Genomic DNA, 18,558 nt, shown 5'->3' on the forward strand with positions numbered 1-18,558 from the left:
GGCTCGTTGTTGAAGCAGGCCAGTTCTGGCAATGCGTGTGCCCAAGTTAAGGGAAAAGCAATTGAAGCAGGCTTGAAGTATGGAAGATTTCAATAATGGTGAACGTGGTGAGCTTAATCATCAAGAAGTAGGTGCGGAGACATTGTGAATTTGGCAGGCAAACACTCCCAATGTTTCACTGAAGCTGGCCAGTGTGGGCTTTCTAAAATCCTAAATACTGAACTAGAAACTTAAGGAAACCTTTCTAAAGTTGATTGGAAATATCAACTGTATATTTCCAATGTTAGTATCTACTAGCTGGCTTTTCAACATGCTGGACAGAATATGCCTGAGATAAGCAAATGACACTACTCACAAAAGTACAGGGAGGTATCAAGGTGCCTGGCACACTAATATTTCCTAATTTTATACCACTGTCGGTGTATTAGAATACTCAATGGTAAGTCATTCTATGCACAGTTTGTCCCATTCCTAAACAGGATATTGAATCTTTTTGTATGCACACATAACCTTGCCACCTGGCTGCAGTTGAAATAGGAAGGGATCACTGAAGTGCCCTGTGTTGTGACTGTGTTCATTGCAAGTCCAGCTCCCTCCTCTGGTTGGTTTCAGTAACTCCTCACAAACTGTTCTATGACAAAATAATGTTTTGAATTATTTCAATAAAAAGTGTAAAGAAAGAAAGAACTCTGATTCACATAGCGCCTTTCACGTTCTCAGGACATCCCAAAGTGCTTTACAACTAGTTATGTACTTTTTTTGAAGAGTAGTCACTGTTACGTAGGAATATGTACATAAAATACTTAATAGTAAGGCCCTTTTTAAAAACCAAATTTGCATAGGTTACTGCATGCTGCAATTATTTAAATTGAGCCATTGGCAGTCTGGACGTTTGTTTTGAATTTGGTGTTTGAGCCTTATTTGGTCATGTGGCACATAATAACTGATCAGTATTTCTTTTTTGTAGTCTGTTCCTCGAATCTTGGTGCAGTCTGCTAGCCTTGAAGATGCTGTTGAACAAGACAAAGACGTAAGTACAATCTCTCAGACTTGAAAAGGCTTAGTACTACAATACGTGCGTGTCTGGCAGCTGTAACATCTTAGACTGATAACATTTTTTGCACTAAATTATGAAAGATCAAAATTTATTTACAACTGTCCCATGTCTCTTCCCCCGTGCACTCAACTTACATTTATATAGTGCTCCTGCAAAATGACTTAAGACTTAAGATTGCTTTACAAGGATGAAAGGTGGACATAGCAGGAAGTTGAAGGGACATGTAAGGCACAGTCCAAGAGGGATACTTTTAAAGGCAGGGAGAGAGGTAGCGAGGCCAAATGGCTTTGGGAGAGAGCTTTCCAATGATGGAGCAGAGGGACAAGCAGTAATCCAGAATCCTAAGGACTGAGGGTGTCAGCTGGGACGTAGGCTTGGAGAAGATTACCCAAATACAGTGGTGCAAGACCAAGAAGGGATTTGAAAACAAGAACAAAGTTTTTGTGTTCACATTTTTCAATAAGTGGTCATTGTCTCCTCCACCCAGAATATTCTTTATTGAGCCTAAAAATGGACCTTGCTGTGCACAATTGGCTGCTAATTTTTGCCTACATAAGAACAGTGACTGCACTTCAAAAGAATTTATTGTGAAGCACTTTGGGATGTCCTAAGGACTCAATAATTTGCTATATAAATGCAAGTTAATTTCCTTTTAAATAAAATGATGTATTTTGAAAATCAATTTTCATAGATAGTAATTGTCTTTAGTGATGTATATGGTATAATGCTAATTAGATCAAGGGCAGACTGAGCAAATTTATTTTTAAAAAGACATTTTTTTTTACCCTAGTTTTGCTCACTTCTCTTCCACGCCACCCTTTGTACTCCCTCGTGGAGTGTCCCCTGAGGTATCTTTCTCCAGCTAGGAGGATGATGAGCATATCTGAGATTTATTCATGTTCTCAGCATCACAGGTGCCTCTTTGTACATGATCAATGCAAAGTATAAATTTCTATGGGGGGTAGTGAAGAGAGGGGGTGAATTGCACTAACACCTTTTGCATTGCCAAAACGTGGTGTTTCTGTACATTTTCATCAGGCTCAGGAAGAAAAAGAGAAAGTACCTTCTGCTTCAGTGGTGATGACAAAATCTGCCCACCCTGCAGCGACTGTCTCAGCGACTCAAAGTGTGCCTTCAAAGAATGAGCCTGCAGATGCACCAAGCCATGAATCCCAAGAAGAGCCTCAGAGTCCTTTGAGTGAAGCTTCCAGTGGATATTTCTCCCACAGCGTTTCCACTGCAACTCTCTCCGAAACAGCCATAGTGATGAGCGGCGATGTTGGCTTGCCCCCTTCCAAACAGGCAACTCCAGATAAGGACACGTCTGCCCAGTTACAAAATCAAAGAATATCGAGCAGCGAGAGTTCGACACAACTGGGTGGTGAGGTGAAACCAAGCTCCTGCTTTGCAGAACATGCAACCAATGGATCTCTGGATGTGCAGCATCAAATTAATCAAGCGAAAAGTGCTGCTCCGCAAGCTGCAAGTCAACCCCAACAGCAAAGCACGAACAAGGATACTGGGAAGGATTGTGGAAGCTTTCAAAATCGATCACTAAACTCTGAGGTAACAGCAGTATCAGCACATGAAGCAATGGCAGCAGAAGCCATAGAAAAATCTGCATCAGGTGACACTAAAAACAGCTTCTCTACCTCTGAGACAACCGAACCATCATTGGACGAAACAGACGGCACTGTTTTGCCCAACCTGATGTCCACACTGCATTCCCTCCAAATTGATGACTTGAGAGATCGATCACCAGTACAGAAGCCAGCCTCAACATTAACTGGCTCAAAATCTGAGCCGAAATCCGATTCGACGCAGCCCAAAATCGCAGCATCCAACCCCTTCAGAATCCAAAAAGTGAGAACATCCGAGCTGAAATCTTTCACTGGCATCTTGGGGGAGGAAAGCACTTTGCAAGATTTTGAAGGTAGCTTTGAAGACAAAGCAGAGCAATGGGACTGTAGCTTGGCTGTAGATAGCGCATTGGTGCCAGATGACGATTCTGAGCGATCTATGAGTAAGCGATCTGTAAGTACAAGGGTTGATGATCATGAGTTATCAAGCGAAAAACTTGAAGTCATTTCAGATTCTGAGGAAGCTGTTGACACTGTCCCCGAATGGCTGAAAGAGGGGGAGTATGTCTCAGTCGGTACGAACAAGACTGGTACAGTCAGGTATATAGGACCCACGGGATTTGCTGATGGAATTTGGATTGGAATTGAGCTGGATGTACCAGCAGGTAAGAGACTGAGAAAAGCTTCAATTGATTTCTGTTTTTATAGAAGGATTCAAAAATACCTTCACCTAAATTTCAATACTTTCTCTCATTTTGTTTTTAATTGGTTTCCAAGACCTTGAGTTGATCCTTTCCACAGGAAAGAAGTCTGATTATTGTAAACCACACTCTTATTTCTAATTTTTCATTTTCCTTTCTTCTTATTCATTCTCTTCCCTGTTATGAACAGGTGAAGTACTGGATGGTGCTTCTTTTCAGTATCTGTGTTTTATAAATAATTAAATTTGTCTACTGTATAAGCCACAAAATGCTGATGTTTGTGGATGGTGAATTTTGTTCTGCCAGCTAACAATTGGAGAAATATATTAATATGGTTGCATTGATCAAATGGTCACCTACCTTCTGTAAATTATTTTTTAATATCTTATTATCTTTTTATCTATTATTGGTCACCTTAGCCCAGTAAGTAACAATCTCACCTCTGGGTCCAAGACCCATACCAGGGTTTGAGTTCATAAACTACTCCAGTTCAGCATTGACACAAGTGCCATCCTTTGGATGAGACATCACAAGCTGTTCAAGTGGATATTAAAGCTGTAATGGGAAGTTGGTAGGACTTACAGCTCAGGAGAAGACTATCTCCAAAACCCTTACAGCTTTGCCCCTGTATCTTCCTTTGCGTCAAATATTTATCCAATTCTCCTGTAAAAGATGCAATGGTCTCTGCCTCAGCCACCCTCTGTTGCAAAGCATTCCATTGCTCCACCCCTCTGCGCAAAGAAATTTGCCCCACCATCTTTCCTCACTCTTGGTGACGATGGACAGAAGGACCTTCATGTCAGCTGATCTTGTAATCTTGTGCTTTTTTGCTTTGAACCAGCCAGGATATGAAACTAGAGAGCTAGGAGAATGACTTGTTTTATTTTTTGGGGGATTGGGGTGTGAGGAATTGATCCCTTCTCATTTTCAAATTATTTTTTTCCCTAAATAGAGTTGAGGTAAAGATCAAGTCTACTCCTGTTCCTATGTTCCTTTCATCCTGCTCCTCCAGAGGACGGGCAGGGGGAGTTGACCTGCTTTGGGCCAGCCATTATAACGTGAGCGAGTACCTTATAGAGAAAGGCTCTGTTATTTTCTTCCCTGCAGTGATGGTGTGGAATTAAAAGCATACCTTTGTGTCCTACCACTCTGTGTGCCAAATATCCATCTTTTGTGAAGCTGTCTAAACATTTTAAAGGGTGATAGCTAAACATTGCATATCTCACCATTTCATGGGGCCAGATTCTGGGTGTTAAATAGATCAGATAAGAGAGCATGTGTGACGTCCTTTAGAAAAGGAGAGCCCAGTTCACAGCATTGTAATAAATCAACTTGTGTAGCGGATAAGCGATATATAATTGTAATATTTTCTACTCTTGTAAACTCCCCAAACTGTTTAGCTTCACTGTGGGTGAATCGCAGAATAAGAGGAAGTGGGCATTTGATTGGGTTACTTTGATTTACTCTCCGAATGTTTCACATTTGTGTTTAACTTACAGTTCTAAAAATATATATATTTAATTATGTTTCAGGAAAGAATGATGGCTCTGTTGGTGGGAAGCAGTATTTCCGATGTAACCCAGGCTACGGAGTCCTGGTGAGACCCAACCGAGTCGCAAAAGCCACTGGCTCAGCAAAACGCCGCAACACCGGCCTCCGGATACAGTTGGCTGCGACTTCGGAGAATCGGAGAAGTGGAAACTTTTCAAGGTCTAACCCAAACTTATCAGCTCTCACTGCACTCGCCAAATCTGAAGGCCGATCGGGCGACAGGACTCAGAGAAAGAGCGAGTATAGGAAATCCTGGTCCGCTGAGCAAAAACCTTCGTGAGAAATGAACGAACGAATGGCGATTTTTAGATCTTACCAGCAAGTGTTAGGAACTGGACATCCAGAGAAAACTTCTTTAAGCTGGACTTGGTGCCTTTGCTGAGTAACATCCCCATCCCGAGAACACACATCCACCGACGTATACCCACTGCTCATTTATTTTTCCTCTCTTCCCCCCCCCCCCCCCGCCCCCCCCGCCCCCCATCATTTATCTTCTAACGGTTAACCTCATTTTATTTTCCTTTTTCAAACTAAAACCTCGGAAGAAGATAATCAAATGGCACCTGAAAACCTCAATCATCTGTTGGGCTTGTGAATTGCTGGTCATGTATTGCAACAATATTTTTTATGATACACACGAGGGGTCTGACTTCACCCTTCAATAACATTGAATTGCCTCCACTTTTCCTAGTTTGGAGTCAACGCGCCCATGCAACAAAAACAAAATCTGTTTTACTGCAATTGCTGCATCGAACATTATCATGTGCACCTCTTTGAACCTTGATGAAAAGGATTTGAGGACTTGAGTGTTCATTTCCTGATCCTGAGACATTGTTTACTCAGCATTGTATTGTTGCAGCACTTAGATTTCACCAGGAAACGCCAAGGGGGCGATTTTAACTGTGGGCGGACTTCGAGCAGGGGTGGTTGGGGGGCACGCATCGAGCGTTCGTGCCATCCACTCAAAGTCCTTGCTGAGAGGTCAGAGCCATTTTTAGGGCTGGCCTCGTTTCTTTCCTGCTGGAAGCTGCGGAAGCTGTTCCACGACTCATGGGTGTCTCGCCGGTATGGGGTGGACAAATTCCAGTGGCTCCTCAGTGAAACAGGCACGTGCTTGGGCTCCCCATGTGAAGGAGCCCGACAAAAATGCCGGGAACGGGGCAGTATGTGTTTTGGCACAATTTCCAAGATGTCACTGTCCCGTTCCCACCGGGCGGAAGCCCTCAATATCAGGGCCCATAAATCCGGTTCACCGCATTTAATAGCAGAAATGTAAGTGCTGTTCGTGTGCAGTGCAATTTTAACTGATGAATGTTTTCAAGTAATCTGGGGCTGCAATGAGTAGGTTCCGAACCTTTGGGAATGATGGGATTTTCAGCCCCTTTACTGCTGGTAAAACTTGGAATTGAGTTTGACTGTCCCAACCAGAACCAAATTGTGGTAGCAGATGTGTGGCTCAACATGGCCAGATCTCAGACAGAAAGCTCTGCCTCACTTGGACCATTTCCACAATTGGCTTAAAGACCATGGGGGAAAAAAGTGCATTTTACCGACTATGCAAATATTGATTTAATTTACATTACAGATTTTGTAGATATGTGGATGTTAATTCTATTGGGATAGGGTGAAGCTTTGCACAGAAACAGAACCTCCTTGGTTCACCTAGAATTTTTAACAAGGAAAAATGTCAAGTGGTCACAATGAGTGAGCAAAGAGCACTGTTACAAGAGGAATAAGAAAAAGCTTTCTCTCTGTGCCATGTGACATTTCAAGTTTCTAGAACTCCACTTCTTGGCGTGTTCTTAATGATCAAAGTAATCATTTTTAATAAAAACAAAGCATTGGAAACACACGAGGGAAGAAGACACCTGAAAAGAGAAAAGACTTGATTAACGGATCACGTGTAGAGCCTTTGTCAGAACTGGAAACTGGAAGGTAGGTGAACCCCTTTTATAGGACTGAACAAAACAAAGGGGGAGGGGAGAGTATAGGTCAAAGTTGAGTCGGGGCATGCTAACTACTATTAAATATCTATAAAGGGCTTTGCTTTGTTTCTTCCCAGCTCTGGCCAGCAATCTCTACCTGAAAAATAACTTGTTTCTTTTTCAGATGCTGATAGACCTACCGTGTATTTCCAACAATTTCTATTTTTATTTTAAAATTTCTGCAACTGCAGTCTTTTCAGTTGTATCTGTGATATTTAGATTTGCATCTTGAACTCTGAGCATGGGCAACCACTGTTGCAAACACTTTTAATAAATGTGACATTTTATAGGATATCCAGAATCATTCAATGGCACTAGAGACGCAAGCATATTCATTTTAAGTGCTCTTGATTGTGTGTGGTGGGAAAAATAAGTTTATTGCGTCACATTGAGTGCTGGTCAGAGCTATTTACATTTTGCTCTGCCACCCCTCGGATGGATCTTTTTGCTGTTTCATGTAATCCATTCATGGACGTCATTGTAGTTGCGCTATATATGTGTGTGTTTTTAAACACACACATATACAGTCATTGATACTTGAACTAAAAGAACCAGAATTCAGTGTAAATATTCTTTAACGTGGAGCCAATCATCGGGATGTCCTTCTCAGACGGTAATGGGTGAAAGACGAGTCTGACTTCTCTCTCTCCCCACAGGTAGTGGGTTGACAAGATGTTGCAGAATTTCTCCACAGAATTTCTCCATGCCATTCCCTTTAAGGGGATAGGCAACCTTGCTGTAGCGACCAGCAATCAGAAATTCTCAGCATTTGCCATAGTGTGAACTCTCTCCGGCTCTCTACGTGATGCTATTAGATTTGAGATTTCAGTGTAGGGTATTCCATGAGCCCAAAAAACCCTTAAGTTAATGGGGCTCCTTTAAGTTGGTGAGCATTTGAGATTTGCGCATGGAGGAATATTCTGCAATTTTGCATCATTACTTTTTGGGTATCAGGGAGTATCTATGCATAAGTGTCCCTCAGGAGATTTAAATAGGGTGGGGTAAATTATACAGTGTGTGGAAGGACCCTACTTGATGGGCTGAACGGCCTCTTCAAGTTCAGTACTTTTTCTGTGTGAATTGTACCTGGACACTTCTATTTCAGTGTGAAGTCCTATACTTTAGATTGCCTTTCTTTGTGTTTGTGGGTTTTATTATTGACCCTCTCCTCTTTGCCAGTGTTGTAATGTAGATGTTCTCGTATGCACTAGCTGAATAACTCAATTTGAAGGAATTGTTGAGCTTAATAAATGGCACTGTTTGAGTTCAAAGATAAACCTGATTATTTTCTTGATATTTTTATATTTTTTTGAAAGAGAGTAGAAAGGGAAAAGTATGACTTGGGAAAAATGGATGATCTACTTTTAAACCTAATTTCTGTAGGAGACCGTTTGCCAAATTGACACTTGTGTGTGCATTCTGTGTGTTAACGCACAATCACTTGTTCTCAGCAGTTGCAGGTAGGACTTTTAGATCTGGATTCAATGACCATGTTTTATATTTTTATCTCTGTCCTAATCAGTCACCTTTTATTTCCCAGTACCTATAATATTAAACTTTTGTAAACAGTTCATGAACAGAATGGGATTGTGTATTTGTGTAGCTTGTGGTTTTTTTTATTTGTATATTGGGTTTTAGAACAAAAGAATGCAGCCAGGCACAAGTGCAAAAAGGACAGATAGCTCAGACACTTGGATCCTGAAGGGGAGAGCACAGAAATTCTAGGGTACCAACTTGCAACAGATTTCTTGTTTCGTCTAAGAGGTCCTGGTTCACAAAGTGCTGGTTATCTCTGTGAATGTACAGTTATAAAAACGGACTGCTCCAAGCACCTATCTGCCTTGTAACTAGCTCTTTACTTCAGTTAGAAGAGGGGGAGAGGAAAACAGCCTTGTAATATGAATTAGTACAGGTCTATACAAGTTTAAACATCTCAGGGTATATTTTCCAACCAGCCCCTTTCCTGTATGCAATTGTACTAAATTCATGTGTGCTCTTTTAACACAAGGGTTTAACCTGTTTAGAGTAAATGGTTTAGCACCTGCTTATTTTTAAAAAAGCACACATACAAATTTACTACATTAAGCATTTGTATAGGAAGAGTGTCAGCTAGAAAATATAACACCGGTTTCTAGACTGGGTCAATGGTGATTGTATATCACCCTGTATAGTCCTTTTAAGGTTATAGGATGATTATATAAAGTTTAGCACCTTCTCCAAGATTGCTATTTGTCCGCTGCAGGCACCAATGACAACATCGTATGATGCTTTGAGTATGGCTTTAGCCATCCATTTTTTCTTAATGGTTTTGAAATTTTAATCACAGTTAGCAATTTTTATGATTTAACATATGATTAAATGTTAATCGAATGCACATCCAAACCTAACTCTAGGCTTTCATGTTAATATTTTTAAATCTTTTTTTTTCTTGCGTATTCAGTCCATTGCTTTCACATCAAATACAGAGTTAAATGTCTGTTGTCTATTAATTGGGAGTGGTAATTACTGTACATGTATTGGTGTATGGACAACAAGAGGTTTTAATATGACAACGGTCTGTTTTGTGGACATTTTATACCACGCATGCGATCTGACGAGCAAGGGCTACCAGCTCACAGCATTGCTCAACGGTGTTTTTTTTAAAAAAAAATTTGAGCTAAATGTTACGTTTTACTTCTTTGGGGGGGAAAAAGCATTGGCATGTGGTCACTTACAGAATTATCCTGCCCACAATACAGGTCTTGTAAACTCATAATGACCAAATTAAGTCTGTCATTATTGCGTGGCTTATGAGCTGTCATTTGCTGATGTTTATCTCGAGGAATCACTGGACAAAGTAATTTTGTTGAGTATGATGCCCTGAAGATGACTTGGTTATTTTTTAAAATAAAATGAGCCACGTATATTGCCCCAAGTAATGTCCCCAGGAGGTTTGGAGTTCATATGGTGCAATTGGGGGCATAATTCATTGTTTGTTTTTCATGTCTATAATTGACATATTAATGTTATTAGATGGGTTTGGACCAGGAGAAAATCTTCTGTGAATACTTCCCACTGGGTACGTTTAAGAGATATTGTGTGCATCAAATAGGCATCCTGGGTTACCCAGGACATTTTTGCCTTAATCCTGCTGATATAATGTCACTGAAGAAAATGCCTTTAGGTACAGGGGAGGTGGAGAACAAAGAGGATGAGCTACAATAGTGGGAAGAATGGAATTGTTTTTGTTATCACGTTTAGTTGTATTTGAATCAAAGCTGACGAATTAAATAGGAGGCATAATGTAAGGGCTCTGTCTGGTCACTCAACCATATCTGAAGTCAGTCTGCTATAGATTCAAAATGGTCCTTTTTTTAAAATGGTGAAGCGGTGAAATGGTAATTCAATGATTTTTTTTTAAGTAAATTAGTGAAAAGTACCTTTTTTTAATTTAAAAAAAAAAATTTTTGCAACAAGTTTGTCAACTTTCTTGGCACTTGTGTAAATGCTGTTTGAGAAGTGCAGAGCTCAATATTCCTCGTGCTATAGAACTGATACATAGGCAGAGAGCTTCCTCAAAGAACGTAGCACTACATTTAAAAAAACTAACAAGATTCCAGTGCCTTGCTTAACTCAAGACTGTGGAGTTTTTCGCAAGTGTTGAAATGTTGGAGTGATGTGTGAGTACAGCCGGTAGAACATTTGATTTCAATAGTCCATTTTCCATTTGGAGAGCTGACAGATTTCCATGCAACATGAAAGTGATTTTATAGCCTGATTTATGACTCTGTGCAATTCTACACCACTATGCAATCTATTTGAAACGTCCGTAAGGATAGTGTCGTGGGAAACGTTGCCAGTTTCACTCTGTTGTAGACTCTTCCAGTGAGGCTATTTTGCTACTTTTTGTGTTGCTGTGAAATGGTTTTTGGTGCATATTAAAAATGGATGGCTCAGGAGCCATGTTCCGTACAAACATTTGAGCACGCAGGTGCAGAGCTCCTTTGTGGCTAATCGGAGTATAACTCCAGTCTGCTGACTGCATATTTCTCTCCACAAATACTAGGCAGAGATCAACAGTTACAGTATAACTTGCCTTAGTTGCTCTCCACCCTTTGCTGACAAATTATTATTTAGTAATCATGTTCACACTGCAATAGATTGTGGCTGCAAGCAGGCTAAGCACTTTTTATTCATAAAACATGCATTGACTCATTAGAATATGGCAAGAGCAGTGGAGAAGCTGAACAGAAGGCAAGTATGGAACACATAAGTCACCATCACCAGATGCCCTGGTTTGAGGTGCATTGTTGCAAGTGAGTGTGTTTTTCTATGCACTGCTGCTAGGTCTTGTTCTGTGTTTATATTACACGTGAGCATGTGAATGGTTGGTCGTAAATTATTGGACTGATATAGCACTTGTAACACACCTGAAAACTATGGCTTTAAAGCTCTTTTAGTTGAGGGAATAGAGAACTTAACTTTGTAAAAAGTTTGGAGTAATCACACTGCTAAGTATCTGTGTCCTTATAGTTGACCTGCAGTGTTGGTGTATTTTGGGTTCAATTGATGTTCTAAACATTGTGTATGCATTAAAAAATGTTTAGGACGATGCGACACTAGGCTTTTGATACCTCTTAACATATTCACTATGGCACATCTTCAATGCAATTACTGTTGCCAGCTCACAACCCAGCAAAGAACCCAGAATATTACTTCAAGGCTTGTAGGACAAGAGGCTGTAAATCAGTAAAAATTCAAAACTTATTAGAAAAAAAGTTGTTACTCAAAGGATGATCAGCATTTGGAATAATCTACACGATAAGGAAATGGAGTCAAAGACGTGAGTTCAAAATACATTTGGCTCAAGGCTGGATGATTTGGAGTACGAGGGTGAAAAGGTTTCTAACGTTCTTAATTGGTGTCAATGCAGTAGTGCGCACCAGTGTACAGGTTGTAGCAAGCAGCAGGATTAGTGAACGAGTTAATGTTTTTGTTTTGAATTGGCACTATGTGATTTAAGAGTATTGGGTCCAAACATGGCATTTTTTAAATATAAATTCTATTTTATAAAATATGGGAGCTATGATGTAAATAAAACAGGGCATGCTACTCTACAATGTTATAAGTATACTCATGATAGCCTGCGTGCATCAGGATTGATTAAAATACAATCATTTATTTATAATGTTTGTAGCTCTGTGGAGCAGAAATGTACCATATTAGTTTCTGGATAATCTTATAATAAATGCAACCATTTAAAAAAAATGAAATTCTAGCTTCTGATGCTGAAGGCATTTTATGTATGAATAAAACACTGACCTTCCAGTTCCTAACTAAGGCTCAACAGTTGTGTGGAGCCTAGCAAGGGTTTTAACTTAACACTAATTGCTGGTTGCAGTCTGGTGGGAAGTATTCGCAGAATTCTGTAGCTGGTTTGATAATCTGTATATCTGTCGGGTTTGTATATAAAAGCACAATTTGAAGATTTGAATATATGTAATAATTTTGAATATGTATTTAAGGACTTAATGAAATCCAAAGGCGCTTTGTCATCTTGCTGTCTGTCAACTGTTTTGTTGTATACTTAAATATTCTGTACGATAACACTGCTCGTTACTTCGGGCTGAAAAATAAGAGCAATAAAAAAAATACAAATTAATGTACAAACAAGTGTTAAAATTTATTCCTTGGTTTTCCATCTGTTGCTGGGGGTGTACTGATTAATTATAGGACACTGATATGACAAGGAGCTAACTGAAAGGGGACCTTGTAGAGATGTACAAGGTATTAAATTGTGTAGAAAAGGTAAATCTGGACTGGTTCAACTGTAGTGAGGCTCCCAAAATCAGGGCTTCAGAGTCAGCAAATTAGTGGGAGCTGAATAGTTTTATTGCCAAAAGAAGCAATTGTGGGATGCAAGCGAATAGTATAAAACAAATTTAACTTTGAGACCATCTGTTGACACTGGTGGTCTTTTTTAGTCTTTTCCCATTCTTATGCTGCTATCATTCTCCCAGGTTCTGATCAAACCACGTGCATTTCCAGGATTTTCTGTTTCCCTTCATTTAATGTGGAGGGTGTTTGTGACCAGCAGTTCAACCACATCACTAGCGACGACCAAAACTAAAATTGAAATCCCATTTTAAAAATTATAAAGACACCAAATGCAGAGCAATTTAAATTATAGTTTATTTTTTCCTACTTGATACAATACAGAGATTTAACACAAATTTTAAAAAATAATAATTTGTTAAAACAAACTGTACAAACAGCATCGTAACATTTTTACTTTTTTGCAGAACAGTCTACTGTCCAAAAAAGGCACTAATCCAGAATAGAAAAAAAAACTGATACAGGACTCAAATGAAAATACACCTGCTGCTCAGTATATATTTATTTTAAAAAAAAAATCTCTAAGGCTTTTTAAGGTTATCCTATTCACCTTCCAGTTTGGAAATCAATTGGCTATTTCAATGCAGACCTGCCACATTTCCTGCATCTTCCACCCGCACCCCCCCACTCCCACCCCGGCCCCCCCCACCAAAACAAACCTGGCATGGTGTTTTTATGACCGGTATTATGCATCATTTCACCTATCCTGGCTGTGGAAAAGCAGAAATGACAAAACAAGCCTTTCAAAGGCAAACTGCAACAGAATACAGAGTAGTAACGAATAGCTGCACACGATGCCTACTGTTCTGAGACATTTACAAATGTGCGGTGGGGCAATTTTAAATTAGCATTTACACCCTTTTTTAAAAAAAATCACGTAGGCGTTGCATTCTAGGTAGGATGACATTCCTTTACTCTGCATCTATGCTACATAAACTCCTTTTTTATTATATATATATATATATATGAAACCTCATGGAAATTTATCTGAAGCACCGAGATGATTTTGTTCAAAACATTCTGTGCAGTGATGAACCCGCCAACGTGAATCTGAGCATAACCATTGAATGGTTCCCATTTCCAGAGTTCACCCGTACGGTTCAATGGGTAACAGCAGAGGGATGTAAAGTGGCATTTCAGCCAGTATCTGAGAGGGAACAAAGAGAGAAACCCATTATCAGAAATAAAGCTTCAAAACTAGAACCATAATGGCCTGCTACTGGGCAGCTCTACTCAAACTTCATTTTAAGAAAATAAATCTTGCTGACATCTCCCACGAACCTCGTTACTTAAAAAGTTGAGAACTAGGCCACAATGGTAGCTCAAAATCTGGCTGGGACAATGACCCAGTCTTAAAGGGGAAGGTCCAAGGAGTGTGAATCTGAGCTTGTCCGCCATCACAGACTTGAGTGGTACTGGCTATGCTCGCTGCTGGGGGGGGGGGGGGGGGGGGGGAAGGCAGTAGAGGAATGAGAGCGACATGCGTTGTCATGAGGAAAGCTGCCTCTCCTGGTTTTGTTGCCCTGAGTACGAGGAGCAGGTTTCCTTTTTTTTGTTGGTTGGACAGAGGCGATGAAGATTCCAGAACAATGTTTTTTTTAATAAATGAAGAACTACGGTGTACTGAAATTTATGATTATCTTAAAACAATAGCAAGAAAGATGATTATTTTTAAAAAAATTTAAATTAAAATTCTTCCACTTGACCGCAACGTTGAGGTAGGGCCAGAAACAAACATCTCTGTACATTCAGACCAGCCATCGCTTAAAAAAAATATATACATTGATTACAAGAAGTGAGCAGAGGTTAAAAGGGTTTTTGAAGCACGGAATGTTTTTGCCACAGGGAGTGGTTCAGGCAGAAAGCATTGCATCTTTTATGGGAAAATTGGAGAAATATTTGAAGCAAAGATACAGAGGTATGGGGAGAGCGCAGGGCAGTGGGATGAGTTTTGGACCGCTCTAGCAAGGAGCTGGCACTGGTACGACAACCTATGCTGTAAACATCTACCGTTCTAAGTTATGATTTGCTTAGTCTTTTTGTGTGTCTTTCCCCCAATCTCTGACATTTTTGTTTTAAACAGCAATCGAGAAATTGGTTGGGGTGAGTTGGCATCATTCATTAAAGGGGAACATTAGTGTGAATAGATTTTTCTTTTATACCCCTGCACTAGTTTTTGAAACTGAATCTACCCGATTGTACTTCTGCTGTAGCAGGGCTGGTCTGAAGAGCCCAGGCATCTCATTCTGATCTATCAGTTTCTACATGGACAGGTTCTGAAAATACAATGGCAGGATCTCCTTGTCCATCATCCTGTCTAAGCTCAGCAGCAGTCCAGCTCTCAAATTATGAATGTAAGTGCTGGGTAGTGGAAGTAGTGTGTGTGGGTTCCTCATTCAGAACATGTCCACACTGACTGGTATTTAAAACCTCCCATCATTGGGTGCGCATGCACACACTCTTATCCACCCACCTGATCAATGTTCTCCTGTACCCAGAGCTTTTCAGGGACTGCATTATTTCAATTGTATTGGTTCAGTGCACTTGCAGGGTGAAGTGCAGGAGTGTTTCTAGGGCAAGTCTCCTCAACCTTCACATACTTCAACAAATACCCACCCAAAAAAAAAGTAACTGGTCATTCCCAGTTCTTTGTAATGGGTTGCTCTTTTAAAAAGGGGTGCTGATGTTGAGACCTAACTTATGAAAACCTGTTTCTTGCCACCAGTCAAAATACAGTGTGGCTCTCAAGTTAGCAACATGGCTCATTCAGATACCTGAGTCCAACAACTCTGGCACCGGGCTCACTGTCCAGTGTCTCCCATACAAAAAAAAAGTACTGGATAACTAAGTATCCTGCTGTGTGCAAAACATTTGAGGCCTGTATTAGGGGAGGAGGTGGAATTGTATTACAGACACCCAGTAACACACAGACAGCTGCTAAAATAGCAAATACAACATATATAACACAGAGAAGGATTATGCCACCCTGAATCCTTCCTTCACTTAATCTACAGGATATTCCTGTTCTGCTTAGCAGAAAAATACATCAACTTATTACAAGACAGAACAAACCATGAAAGAGCAGTTTCTCTATTCCAGGTACATTAGGTTATAGGTTTGGCAGAATTAGCTCAAAGGGTGTACAGGAAGTAAATGGTTATCTTGATATCAGCTAATCAACAGATCAGCCTGTGAGAATGTAATAAGTACAAAATTAAATCCACCAACTTAAATGTTTATTTCCACTGTCCCTGGGAGTGATGCTCCAAACCAACATAACCACTGCATTAGGAGTTACATAATTAGCTATTGATATGGCAAGTTAGTTGTTGCAACAAGGGATTTGTTATCATTCAGAGACCGGCCACTTTCACTGCCTCCCAGCTTTTTCATGCAAACTCTGGTACTCGAGCGGCAGATCACACTGCATGCGTTAAATGTTGTAATTTGCAGGATTTGTTGCGAGCTAAGAGAAGGTCACTGTCAGCAATAGCCTGGCCCTAGATCAGAAAACTGATGCTCCTTGATCCACAACTTTTTTTGTGTCCTACACCCGATGTCTGGTGCATACCAGCTCCTGTTTACGTATTTCTTCAAGTTACTCACTCACTCTTACACACTACAGATACATAAAATGATTAGATAAATTCACCGAGAGCTGTTGAATATTATTGATCAAACGAGCAGTTCAGGTGATAGGAACACTTTTTGCCATTGAGGATGGTGGCGAGAGTGCGGCTATTTGGGAGTGAAATCAGGAACTACTTTGACACAAAGGGTAGTGGAAAGCTGGAACCTGCTCCCCCAAAAGGCTGTGGATGGTGGGTCATTCAAGTCTGAGATCGATGTTAAGAAAGGGTATCAAGGGATATGGAACAAGGAGTTGAGCTATAGATCAGCCGTGATCTAATTGAATGATGGAACAGGCTTGAGGGGCTGAATGGCCTACTCCTATTCCAATATCTAAATTTGATTAGTCTTTTGATTCCCGGTATGGTATCTTCTGTGTTCCCCTCTCATAGTTCAGTGAGGGGTATGCTCTGTATTAGTGCCAGGTATCCAAGGGCATGAAACTCTGCATCACCATTGACGACTGGGCTCCAAATATCCACAAGCCCAGAGTCTGAAGCCGAACAAAGGGGAAGCCTCTAACAGACCCAATACAGACTGGCAGCACCTTTCAAGGAAGGATGGTATTTGTATACTGCGGATGCACTCCCCCGGTGCCCTAACCAGCATATCCTGGAGCCTTCCTGTTGCTAACTGAAATACAGAAAGTTAGAACTACAGGGATTATTAAATAGAAGGCTATTCCTCTCCCCTTACCACCACCACCACCGGCCCCCACCATCCCATGTAGAAGGGATAGCTATTGGCTCCATTACAACAGTGACTACACTTCAAAAAAAAACTTCACTGGATGTAAAGCGCTTTGGGACGACCTGAGGTCGTGAAAGGCGCTATATAAATGCAAGTTCCTTCTTTCTATCAACAAAACACTCAGCGAATCACTAGAAAAAAAACACCAGAGGCTGACAGTGTAGCATGCTGTTTTGTAACCAGAGGAGACAGATTTAAGATAATTGGCAAAAAATTCAGGGGGGGGGGGGGGGAAAGAGAGATTATTTAACGTAGTGATCTGGACTGCACTACGGATGCAATAGTAACTTTCAAGAGGGAACTGGATATATACCTGAAACGGAAAAATCTGCAGGGCTACGGGGAAGGAGCAGGGGACCGACAGCAGTTGGAGGTATGCCCGCCATATCCTGACGTTTGTGCATGCGGAACGTTGCTTCTGAAGAATGCCCCCGTTAAATGTCATCCAGCAATCATAACCTGAAGACCCTACCGGGTGATAACTGGGGGAGAAAGCTCTCATCACAGGGTCCAGCTCAGCCCTGACAGCCAAGTGCAGATGACTGCAGCTTCCGTGCAGCACAGGGCTGGCACATCCCAACAACAGTTAATGGTCAGCAGCACGGCTCTGCCTTCTTGTAGGCAAGCTGCCCGGTGGAGGGACACACACTAACCCCTCCTCATGCAGCAGTCAGAAGGCAGCGGAACATCGATAAGTAAGTTACTATTACGTGAAGTGATTTCAGATGATTTGATGTGAAAGGTATATAAAAGGAAAGTATTCTAACTAAATTCGACACACGGCCCGTTATCTTGCTGTAATAAGCAGAGAAATAAAACCCCAGGTCGTGGTCGGACCAAGTGGGTCAATCACACAAGCCTCAGGAGAGGGCACAGTGAAAGACAACTAACTTAATACCTTGGAAAAGTGTGGCTGATATGAAGTTCCAGTGTCTGGTATTTTAACCGAGGCACCAACTCATGTAGAATTAATGTCTTCATTTTCAATAGCAGACAAAGGAATTTCATACAAGCAACTTGCACTTGCACAGTGCCTTCAATGTAATAAAACTGCCCAGGGTGCCTCACGTGGGAAAGTGCGAGACATGTGGTAGCAGAACTAGGAGAGCTCAGCAAAAGCACGGTTAAAAAAAGACTTGTAACAGCAGGGACAAAAGGAAGAAGCCGGAGATTTAGAGAGGGAGTTCGAGAGTGGGGCTTGAGATACTAACTTTGCAATTAAACCCGCAGTAGAAAGAATTAATTTTGAATTTCTCAGTGGTTTCATTTTTTTTTAAACTAATGATCAATTAAGGGCACTGAACAGGGATGGACCCACTTCCAGCTACTGCCCTCACGCTTCCCTTTTTTGCCCTAAGGACACGAGAGAAGGAAAGAACTTGCATTTATATAGTGCCTTTCATATCATCAGGAGGTCCTACGAAGTGTAG

At 40.8% G+C, this 18,558-nt stretch overlaps 2 protein-coding genes across 7 annotated transcripts in view; one reads left to right on the forward strand and one right to left on the reverse strand.

The window, feature by feature from the left end:
• Positions 1-12,526, forward strand: part of LOC137324366 (kinesin-like protein KIF13B) — a 167,728-nt gene extending 155,202 nt beyond the window's left edge. For both annotated transcript variants that reach the window (XM_067988580.1, XM_067988581.1), the window contains 3 exons: positions 968-1,030; positions 2,096-3,302; positions 4,871-12,526. In XM_067988580.1, coding sequence (XP_067844681.1) covers positions 968-1,030; positions 2,096-3,302; positions 4,871-5,169 — 1,569 coding nt within the window. In that variant the 3' untranslated portion in view covers positions 5,170-12,526. The remainder of the gene's footprint in view (positions 1-967; positions 1,031-2,095; positions 3,303-4,870) is intronic.
• A 732-nt stretch (positions 12,527-13,258) lies between these two features.
• The window catches only part of LOC137324369 (homeobox-containing protein 1-like), a 51,717-nt gene continuing 46,417 nt past the window's right edge, over positions 13,259-18,558 (reverse strand). For all 5 annotated transcript variants that reach the window (XR_010963595.1, XM_067988584.1, XM_067988582.1 and 2 more), the window contains exon 10: positions 13,259-13,895. The gene's annotated coding sequence lies outside the window, so the exon portion shown is untranslated. The remainder of the gene's footprint in view (positions 13,896-18,558) is intronic.

This window comes from Heptranchias perlo, chromosome 8 (assembly GCF_035084215.1).
Source record: "Heptranchias perlo isolate sHepPer1 chromosome 8, sHepPer1.hap1, whole genome shotgun sequence".
NCBI lineage: Eukaryota > Metazoa > Chordata > Chondrichthyes > Hexanchiformes > Hexanchidae > Heptranchias > Heptranchias perlo.